General features: G+C 36.2%; 1 protein-coding gene across 3 annotated transcripts in view; it reads right to left on the bottom strand.

The window, feature by feature from the left end:
* ANGPT1 (angiopoietin 1) overlaps positions 1-12,063 on the bottom strand; it is a 471,938-nt gene that overhangs the window by 32,231 nt on the left and 427,644 nt on the right. For all 3 annotated transcript variants that reach the window (XM_059893126.1, XM_059893127.1, NM_001076797.1), the window contains 1 exon segment: positions 10,829-10,995. In XM_059893126.1, coding sequence (XP_059749109.1) covers positions 10,829-10,995 — 167 coding nt within the window.

Below are 12,063 nucleotides of genomic sequence, written 5' to 3'. Positions count from 1 at the left end.
CCTGGTTGGCTGCCGTCTATGGGGTTGCACAGAGTTGGACACGACTGAAGAGACTTAGCAGCAGCGGTGGCAACAGCAGAGTTAATTGTTATGATTATATTATCAGCACAGAATTTATAGTTGAGCTTTTAATGTTCATATATACTTGTTTAGTTGCTAAGCTCTGTTCGACTCTTTTGAGACTCCATGGACTGTATCCCCCCAGGCTTCTCTGTCCATGGGAATTTCAAAAAAAGGATACTGGAGTTAAGTTGCTGTTTCCTTCTCCAGGGTATCTTCCCACCAGGGATCAAACCCACGTCTCCTGCACTGGCAGGTAGATTATTTACCACTGAACCATCAGGGAAGCTTCATGGGTAACTACTTATGGTTGAAATGAGTAAAGGTTCTCAAAAATAAATAAATCATCTACAAAGAAAAAGCATTGTATTAGTTACAGGGTAGTCAATATTTTATATTGTCATTTTCATCAGTTAAAAGCTTTTTACTAAAAATATAACTAAGTCTTATACTTTCTGATAAGTTCACAGTTATTTACCTGTGATTTCTAAAACAAACAAACAAACAAACAAACAAAAAATCAGTTTACTCACCTAGTGGCAACTATCAAAATTATAGGCAGAGTACTTAGTCCTTGTAACCCACAAACTACTTATTTATGACAGCAATAAAGCATCCTTTTCCAGAATTAATTGGCCGAGGGAATAAGATATGCCTTACATTTATTTTACTAATATTTTATTTCATTTGCTTGGCATCATGCAAAATAGAAATTCTTGCATAACTTTTGGAGGTTAAAAAAAATAAACAGAAAAGTCTGCAGTTGAATAGATCAAAGAAATGAATCTCATCCAAGAAACAATCCAAGAAATTAAAAAATACTACTTTATTAAAAACCTTACATGGAAACTGTCATATGTTGCCATTCTTTACCATAAACCTCTGGATATTGACTTGGTCTCTGAATTTCTAGCATCTGGATCAATAATGGCCATATAGTAATCAACTGTGTTTGCTGAATTCACAAAAGACATCTTTGTTGATGTGTCTTTCATATACTTATTAGAAAGTGCTTCCTTTCTAGACATATGCCAAGCATTGTAGAGAGGTCCCTGCCCTCCTAGAAACGGCAGTCTAATAAGAGGGAATAGTCCATTACAACCCGCTGTGATAAGAAGTCTGATAAAGGTATGCACAGAGCACAGGGAGAGCACACAGAAGGGGCTCATTACTCAACCTAAAAAACAGAGCTCTACAGTCTGAGCTAAGACAGTCAAGTCAGGAAAGAGGTTAAGCTCTTGAAGGACAAACGTTAAGTTGTGTGTATTTGCCTCACCCACCATGTTCTGCACACTGCTGTTGCTCATATTTATTGAACAGGGTAATAAAAACATTGAATGACAAGAAAATTGATTGAATGTGAGAAAAGATCATGAAGACAGGCTGTGCTTGGAGGCTAAGTCGTAAGTCTCTGACATATTACTAGCTGTCTGGCTCTCCTCTTTGCTGTTAGCATCGTACTCCATCATTATATTTTTATACTCTATAAAATACAATACCTTACTACTTGCAGTTCACCTAATGAGACATACTGGGTCTCACTTACAAGCTTTCACATATGCTATTCACTCTTCTGCCTCCAACTTGACTTATTTCTCCAGCTAAATCTAATTTGCCATTTTAATGTCAACTTAGGTCACCACTTGGAGGCCTCCCCAGTCCCCTAAAATTGGTTAGGTCCCCCTATTAATGCCATATTTCTCTTTGTCCCTGAACTCACTATGTTCATGGCACTGTAATTGCCTGTTTGTCTGCTATCTACCCCTAGCCTCACTGCACACGAGTATAGACATGTATGAACACACACACACATGACTGTACTGAAACATCTCTGGAAATATTACCCTAGGACAGCACATAATAGAAAATAACAAATATTTTCTTCATTGAAGACAGAACCTTCATCATTTCAGTGGTGGCCAATATTAGGAGGACCTCCAGCAGTGGGATCATAGGACATTTCCACAGATTACTTCCTGGAGGCAGCGCTAGCTGGTTCTAACAATCTTTGCCAATCTATACATTTCCAGGACAGTAGTTCTCTGAGCCCCAGCACTACTCACTCTGGAGCAGGAATCCTGGGAATTCTTAGACCTAGCAGCACCAAGGTGTTTCTCATCTTGGAAAAATCTGACTCTGGAGACTGACATTAATCTGCATTAAAGTCAAGAGATTTTTTGACCCTTATAAGACCTGAAGAAGACACAGAGTGACTTTGTAAGATCATGTCTTTTTCTTCTTGAAATACTTCATCTCAGTTTAAGGATTATAAAATACAAATTTTGTTAAATAAAACAATTCCTTCTCTGTTTTAGAAAGCATAACCACAACAAACATCATAGTCTAAATAAAAGTAATACAACTCCCAAGTTGGAGAAATTATTTGAAAATACAAATAAAACTACTTAAAGCCGTAGGTTTGATATCTAGGTTAAAAATTTAAGAGGCTAGAATCTGCCAAGAGATTTCCTATGTGTTTATTTTCTACCTTGATCAATCCAGAACCGCTGTAAGAAATAAATTTCCCCTTAGTATTTCAACACATATGCTACTGTTCTATCTGGGACCAGAGGATCAGAGAAATTAAAAACATTTCACTAAGAATTGAAAAAACTTTTGAAATACCTATAAAAAATGCAGGACTTAAATTCACGTGGGAGACTCAAGAAAATTCTTTTCAATCCACACTAATTTGTTTTTCCTTTAAAATACATACATGGTTTGGGAATGCTTTAATGACTGGAAAAAAGGATTTTGGAATTGGAAAGACTTCATCCTTCTTATCCCTCCTTTTTACTCCTTTTGCTCCTCATTTTACTTCTGAGTACCTGAAAACTGGGAAAGTAAGGCCACTTGTCCAAGGTCACTCAGAAAAGTAACTACTAGATCCAAGTCTAGAGTTCATGTCTTTTGATTCCCAATGCAATATTTTACCCAATACATAAAACTGCTTCCCAATAAAGATATTTACCAAAATAAACTTTGTGCCAAAAGATGCTTCATGGCCAAATTATTTTTAAGTTGCTTTTTTTGGGTAATTTTGTTTAAACATCTTATTCATCTCTTCCATGTGGAATCTCTTTCAGAGCAAGGCTTTACTATAGCCCTGAAAGCATCATTCATCTCCAACAAATAATAGGAGAATGACAAAATGAGAAGAATATTCCCAAACTATAAATATAAAGTATATTTGTAAATATAATGGCAAGATTACAATTATAATCTAAAATGTAAATTAAATAGTTAAACATTATCATTCAGATTTCATGAATACAAACTTTCTATTGGCTTAAAGAAGAGCTATCTTTAAGCCTGTCATTATACTATCCGTGATCGAGAATTTATTAATTTAGTTAATATAAAAATATCAAAGGAATAAACTTCAGAGAGCAAACTACAACCAAGAATGGAAAAAATTAACTTGCAAAGTTACTTGATAAAATCATACACAAAATTTATCTCCAGTTGGTAAATCATTATTTTTCCAGGTATACTAAAATAGTACAGTGTAGTACAAATGTCTGAGGCACTAGAAGGGGAAGACCAAAGGGATATTGTAGTAATAAAGTCCCCACGACCACTTCAACCAACACAAATCAGCTTTATGTGACATATCTTGTAAGAATTTTCTTTATAACTACATATTCTGTTGCCAAGAAATCTCACAAAACTTAAAGTTATTAAACTCAGCCCAACCAGTAATGGGACAAAATGACCTTTTGTGTCTTTTAATATGATAAAATGGGAAATACATAGTATCATTTATCATTTATCCAGCATTCTTGTCTAAAAGATGTAATTTGAATCTCATCAGAAAGAAATAATCAGATAAATTAATAAAGAGACATTTCTGAGGAAAACTGACCAGGTTTTTTTCTTTTTTTTTTTTTTTAATACTAATGATGAGTGTGTGATAGACTGCTCTCAGTAAAAGATGACTAAAGAGATCTCAGATGCTTTGAGGGAATCTGAACTAGGTCCTGCATCCAAAGAAGTAAACAGATAACTACCAATCAGTAAAAGACATTTTGGGGACAGGGGTGGTGGAGAGTTGAATTTTAATAGAGGAATATACTAAATTTTTTATTGAATAAATAATAAACATCTTGAGTATGATAAAAATTGAATTAAACAATAAAACACATCTTTAATAGTTGTATCGCACTTAAGCTTGCCCAATACAAAAATATGTTTACAAACTCTTTCTAATTGGATTCATATAACAAAATGGTGAGAACTACAGAAGAAAGGACATTATTCCCAACTAAAGATGAAAAAACTGAGGTATAAATGTATTATGTGACTTTCCCAAGTTTTAGCTAGATTATGCTATGTCAACTTGGTTAATCTGAGAACTACATTTCTTAGAATCTTCTTCTTTGTACTGTTTCAGGTTAGAGTTGGCCCAGAGAGGACTTTGCATGAGACCTGGTGGAAGTAAAGTGTGGTGTAGCTCTCAGATTAGCAGGAAGTAAAGCGTGGTCCAGCTTGCAGATTAGCAGGAAGTATAGCGTGGCCCAGCTCTCAGATTAGCATTAGACATGGTAATGCTCGGGGTCAGAGGTGTCCAGCAGCTCTCAGCTCGTCTTCTTTCTACTCTGAATCCAGCCTCCTTCCCCCCATGCTAGGAATGTGTCCAGACTCACCGCTGGATGCTTGACTCACAGCCCCAGGTGACATCGTTACAGCTGTCTGAGATCTCTTCTGCTGTGGTCCACTTTGGATCTACCTGATTTCTCAAATTTCCCTGCTGGCTCCAGCTTCTCCACCACTACACTGGGGTTCAAGTATATGTGTTACTGACCCTTCCTCTGATTATTCACCTTCATCTTCTAGAACTTCACTTCCCAAACTCATTTTATATTTGTGTAAGGTGTAATATGTATAAATAAATCCCTATTTCCATAATACTCATCAAGCTTTTGTTTCCCTGACTGAACACTGACTGATGGAACCAAGTTGGCTTTATGGATATGAAGCCAGATTTCACTATTTAAGTTTTTACATCTTCTGATTCCAGTCTTCCCTTGCGGCTCAGCTGTTAAAGAATATGCCTTCAATACAGGAGACCTGGGTTTGATCCCTGGGTTGGGAAGATCCCTTGGAGAAGGGAAAGTCTACCCACTCCAGTATTCTGGCCTGGAGAATTCCATGGACTTTATAGTCCATGGGGTCACAAAGAGTCAGACACAACTCCAGAGTTCTTTCTGGTAGATCATAGTATATTCCTAAACCCACAATTAAACTTTTATTTCTCTTCAGCATCCGATGTGGTGGTGGCTATGTATTTTTTTTTAACTCCAAATACTTGCTATTGTTCAGTCCCTCAGGCACGTCTGACTGTTTGTGACCCCGTGGACCGCAGCACGCCAGTTCCCTTGTCCTTCACTACCTCCCAGAGCTTGCTCAAACTCATGTCCGTTGAGTCGGTGATGCCATCCAACCATCTTGTCCTCTGTCGTTTCTCCTCCTAGCCTTCAATCTTTCCCAGTATCAGGGTCTTTTCCAATGAGTCAGCTCTTTGCATCAGGTGGCCAAAATACTGGAGCTTCAGCCTCAGCATGTATTCCTCCATTGACTATTCGTACCAGCAAAAACCAGCAAAGTTTTAATGAGAAGAAAAAGGTTACTGTAAGCCCTAAGCTGATAAAACATCTTACTGAAGTATTTTTTTTTTTTTAGTGAGATCAAAATGTTATCATTTATCAGAGAATTAAAGGGGAGAAAAGTAAAAAATAAATGTATACATAAAGGTGATTCTAGTGAATAAATTCTGAGCTGCAAGGAGCTTTATAAATAATTTATAGGATGGAAAATTGAGCAATGAGATAATGGGTTCACAACATTAAGATTATTGAAGACAGAAATGGGGTTAGAAGAAACATATTTTATCTCTTAGAATATGTTATTTGAGTGTATTTAATTCCAGAAATTAACTGATACATTTCCCTTTATAAAGGCATGGCCATATGGTGGGTAGTTATAAGATTAAAGCTCAAATTGTGACATTATTAGTACCTGTGACCTTGTGTGAAGTATCGTACTTCAATTTTCTTATGTAAAACAAGGTGCCTGGTGTATACTGTATATTCAGCAAATAACAACTATTAATTGTTAGTAATAATATGGCTGGCTTAGGTATACATCTTCAAATGTATACCTAAATGGTTTCTATAGGCTAGAAACTTAGAAATTAGTGGGAAAGATCATAAACATTGTTATGTAGTTATCTTACAATTTGTATGATCTTTCCCACTAATTTCTAAGTCATGTGTATGATCTTTCCCACTAATTTCTAAGTTTCTAGACTGTAAAAACCATTTTAAAAAAAATGTGGATTGTTTGTTATTTAGTCTCTAATTTGTGTCCAACTCTTTTGCGATGCCATGAACCAGAGCCCTCTAGGCTCCTCTGTTCATGGAATTTTTCAGGCAAGAATACTAGAGTGGGTAGCCATTTCATTCTCCAGGGATCTTCCAAACCCAAGGATAGAATCCACATCTCCTGCATTGGCAGGTTGGCAGTCAGATTTGTGGATATTTACAGATTGTTATGAATCTTTGTTTGGGACCACAAAGCATCCAAACTGACCTGAGAATGAGGGTGACATTGCACTTCTCTGGGAAATCAGTGTAGGGAGATTCATAGGAATGATTTTAGGACTGATTCCTGTGGCAGACTGAAGAAAGCTGTACTAAGCAGAAGGAGAAGCTGGGTTCACATGCAGTCACAGTGACCATATCAGCTAATTTCAAGTGAAAGCCCTGGATAGTCCCTCAGAACTGTCCTGAATTAGGGCAAGTAGTCTTTAATATATTCCTGTACTGACTCCCTGGATGCAATCTGTCTGTAGGAAGGAGCAGTGACCTTGAATGATATGACTTTCTTCAGCCATACACAGGCATACTCAGGGGACCCTGGCTACAAGCTGTTAGGGCGCACATCCCAGCAGGTGGGAGAAGGAGTGCTTCCAAGGAGAGCCATAGGTGAGCACATCACAGATTACACTATAACAGGTGTCACAGAAGACTTCCTGGAATAAAGGAAAGTCTTAAAGGTTTAGAAGATGCATCCAAAGTTGGGTTCATGTGTATAGGGTAAGGATATAGAATTCCTTTTAATCAGTATGTATCTAGAGCATGAGGAAGATCTATTTAAAATTCTTTTTTGGTTTATACAGTGTGGCCACAACTATTACAAGAACTTTCAAAATTAAATTTGTATTAAAATATTTTTAAAAAGAAAACTTAAGAAGAGGTGTGGATGGTTAAGAGAAATTGCAAGTAGCTTCTGGACCATATTCACAATGAGGGGTTATCTGTGCAGGGCAGCATGGCAGTAATAGTTGAATAAGTAGCTAGGATCAAGTCATGATGAGTTTTAGGTGGCAGACTTTACCTGTAGATATCTGAGCATTGTTGAAATATGTGAAGGATGGCAGAGACCAAGTCAGATTATCTTTCAGAAAAAATCTTAATAATAGCTTGGAAAGTATATTTGAGAGAATCAAGACTGGAGGCAGGAAGGCTTTATAATAGTCTGGGTGTTGGATGACAAGATCTACATAATACTACCTCTCCAGAGGAAGTATTTAATAATTTCATGTTGATTGTGTGTTATTTCACATGATGTATCTATCACAACACTCTCACATTATTGTTTTTTCTTATTTATATTCTCCTGGGTTCTATAGATTTTATTTTCTATCTGAGATTGAATTTTCCTTGGAGGATAAAAGAAAAATACATGTATTACATGTACATTTGTAAGCTCATCAATCTATTCACATTTACTTTTAATCTAGAGTAAATGTCTAGAGTATGAAAAAGATATTTAAACCATTTTTTTTGGTTTATACAGTATGACCACAACTATTATAAGAATTTTCCAAATAACAATTACTATTAAGATAAAATACTTTAAAAAAGAAAACTCAAAAATTTCTGAATTTAATTTCAAAGAGGAACAAATATAGAAAATGTAAAAATAGAAAACAAAAACCTATCATGAATTTCATAGTTTTGATTTTAGTTGAAATTTAGTTGAATTTGAGCAGGTCAATCTTCCAAAGCCTCACCCAAGTTTCTTCATCTTTATATGTATCTAATAGTACCTGGCTCAAAATTCATTGTAAGGATTAAATGATTATAGTACTGAAAATAATTTAATAAATTATAAAATACGTATATATAAGTGCATTAATTCCTTTAAGAATTTATCACAGCGAGGCATTCTAATTGAGAGAGAAGAGAAACAAGCACAGAAGCAAAGCTGGACATCTGGAGCCCCGACTCGAGGCCACCCGTGGTGTTACTGGACTTGGAGAATCAGTGCGGGGCATGAGTGAGGAGACAGGTGGAGAGGTTCTCTTTTCAAGCTTCTGTTTGATTTTCTTTAAAAGAGTGAATAATAACGCCAGTTTATAGTGTGCTTATTTCAACTAAGCTTTCACCAGAACAGGCATTATATTTTAATGAGCTTTAATTTCTCAATTGATGCCAGTGTGAATCTTAATATTTAACTGCATAAGAAGGTGATGATTACAGATCTGTTTTCTGCTCAGTCTTGGCAGGAAAGAGGGCCGGAGCCACAAGCTTTATTACAGTAGCATTACAGACTGAAAATTACACAGAACCAGCAGGATTCAAACATCCTATGTTTAAGTCTTTCTCCTTCCTTGGGCAAAAATACTGTAGATTTCTGAACCTCAGCTTTGTTTTCTTTAAAACCAAAGGTTTGGAATTAAATGATGAAGTTCCTTCTGGATTTGTAATTCTGATTCTCAAGGTTCACAATTCTCTCAAGGGACAAAATGAAGATCTCAGAGTGCACAGCTTACTTTAGCTTTCTGATCACAGATCTGCATCATTTGGGTCAAAATTACAAAGATGCTCAAGGACTAGGAAATGCTCAGTGAGGGCAGAGGGCCTGGAAGAGGAGACAAGAGTGTATTCCTCAAGCAGATGCCAGAATGACAATCATACTACGCATCCTGAAGCCTATTTCAGAGGCCTCTAACACCCCTAAACCTGTACCCTTAATACCACCCCATCCTCATAAGCATGCTCACATACATACACACACACACACACACACACACACACACACACAAACTGGAGATGTTTTGGAAAAGAACCAAAGCAAATTCTTCAGGAGCCTAGAAAAAGACTAGACTAATTATTTGCTAGTCCTATTGTCAGTCTGTCTGACATTAGCCAAGTTTCATATAGTTTCAAGTTTCAACTCAAAACATTTACACAAGAGTATCCCTGATGTTTTACAGTGGTTTTTCTTGTTTTAAAACTCTCAAAATATTGACCTCCTTGGAAACATTTCTTCTCACACTCCATTGGATTTTATAAATGTCTTTTCTTTTGTTTCTTGAGTTGCCATATGCACACCCTCAGTCCCCACCATGAGACTATCAACTCCTTGGATCAATTTCACATCTTCTGTTGTAGTGATATCATCACTGTTTGTTAAGAATATGATTATTATGTCTCCAAGGATTCAATCCCATACATAATCCATTAAAATAAAATGAGATGCATTCATAAAAGTTATAGATTTAAACTCCTGAAGGATGGTATGTCTCGGAAATATAAACAAACAGCAGAAACAGTTGAATTATGAGGAGGTGGCCACACAGGTTGGAATATAAGCATCAGGTCTTGGTAGCTGTCACTGCATTTTGCTTGAAGCAGTGTGCCAACCCTTTAATGTATACACTTGTGTTTCCAAGACCAGGGTAGAGTAGCTACAATATCAAGAGTTTAAAATCACTGCAACTCTAATTTACTGTTTATCTAATTTACAGAACTGAGTCACATGTAATCATTAAGGACCTGCTATGTGCCAAGTATTGCCTTTATGGGTAGTGATATAAAAGCAACTGAAATATACTTCCTGTTCTCAAGGAAGGCCAACCAGTTATTTAGTGACCTAATTTGTAACAAAGATAAACTGTGAGGTCTGGGAGACTAGTGATCTCATCACTGACCGCAAATTTGCCAGTGCCTAGTAGAGTTCCTAGAAGATAGAAGCAATGCAGTGTTTGTGAAATAAATTTACTGCCCTGTGTTACTTACTTAGCGATTTTTTCCTAGTGTATAAGCTGCTAATTGAAAAAAAAAGAATATCTGAGATATTAACAATTAAGGATATAGTCTATCCTTATATCTGCAATGATATAAAAAACACAACATGTTGTGTATATTGATGTTATTACTTGGAGTTACTTCTGTCTTTCACATTTTGACCAAAAAATTCTAAATTATGCCTCACCTTATTTTTCATGTAAATCACTCAAACATAAAATTTTATCCCTCTTTTGTCACCTTCAAGATAATATAAAAAATAATTTAAGAAAGGTAAATGAGGAAAGTGCAAGTAAAAAATCTGGTGGAAAATAGTATTTATTTCAAGCCCCCGAGTTTGAGTCAATTCTCTGTCATCAGTTTTATATGTATGAATTCACTGCACCTTCATAACAATGATAGCAATAATGAAAATACAAACAATAATATCACACTTGAATTAATTCCCTATCTCTAGAATTTGAGCCAACATCAAAATAATCAGTCTGTGAAAACTGAAATTTAAAGTTTTGAACACGACTTTACAGGGCTTTTGGTATCTCTCTGTCATAGGCCAAAACAGACTGATTTTCATTTTGAAGGATCATTTCTTTATTTTCCACACTTTTCCATTAAAACTCTTAAATGACTAGGCATGAGGCAGTTGAACACCACATCCAAGAAGGATTTACCTGTAGTTCTGCTTTTCATTTCCTATGTGGAATCTGTCATACTGTGAATAGGCTCGGTTTCCTTCCCAGTCCAATAACTCAATTCTTAGAGTGTACTGCCTCTGACTGGTTATGGCAAAAATAAACTCGTTCCCCAACCAATATTCACCAGAGGGATTTCCAAAACCCTGCCAAAGAAGACAGAGATGCAGTTGTTAATTCACAGAGAAGATCTTTTCAAGTTTAATATTATGTTCAAAACAATAATAAAATATTCTTTAAAAGATGGTTCTTTCATATTTTTATACACTTTCTTCAGTTACTCACTCAGTATTTTTCTGCTATGTTCCTCTCCAAGGCTCATTACAGTAATTCTTAATACAGTAAAAATATGATATTCAAATCTGTGTAGATGAGATTTTTTTGAATTAAATGAATCTGGTTAATAGGTTTAACCAGTAAATGCTTCTCAATCACAACTTGCTTTTGAAAATGGTTCTTACAAATACTAGTTAATGGAATATTTTCAACATAGTTTAAACATTTTTCAATGAGTATCATCAGAAATTATTTAACAATACTATTATTGTTTATGATATTATTCACAGTCAAATTATGTTAGATAGTAACAAACAGATTACTAGTCCCTTAACTTCTATAGCTTTTAACATTTTCAAGTAATAATAAGCAAATCGGTAAATCCAGGACTTCAGTTACTTAAATATGTCACACCCATAGATCAGGATTTAGAGGTAGAAGGCTGACACGGGCTAGTGAGGGAATCTAGCTGGAGGCTCCAACCCTGAATCTCAACAAGTTTCCTCTGCTCTCTTAAGGCAATCACAGTCATTGCTACTGCTTGCTGCTGCTTCTGCTAAGTAAGTCGATTCAGTCGTGTCCGACTCTGTGCGACCCCATAGACTGCAGCCCACCAGGCTCCCCCGTCCCTGGGATTCTCCAGGCAAGAACACTGGCGTGGGTTGCCATTTCCTTCTCCAATGCATGCAAGTGAAAAGTGAGAGTGAAGTTGCTCAGTTGTGTCTGACTCCTCGTGACCCCATGGACTAAGTGTTCAAAACAGTTTTGTTTGTGGGATAAAAGAAGTAGTACATAAAAGAAAGCTAACTTTTAATGCTGGTTATGTTAGCGATAGGAAAATTAAAAACCCTAGGAGATTACACGGAGAAGGCAATGGCAACCCACTCTAGTACTCTTTGCCTGGAAAAATCCCATGGACGGAGGAGCCTGGAAGGCTG

This window comes from Bos taurus, chromosome 14 (genome assembly GCF_002263795.3).
Source record: "Bos taurus isolate L1 Dominette 01449 registration number 42190680 breed Hereford chromosome 14, ARS-UCD2.0, whole genome shotgun sequence".
In the NCBI taxonomy this organism is placed as follows: Eukaryota; Metazoa; Chordata; class Mammalia; order Artiodactyla; family Bovidae; genus Bos; species Bos taurus.
This window is presented reverse-complemented; position numbering and strand designations above follow the sequence as displayed.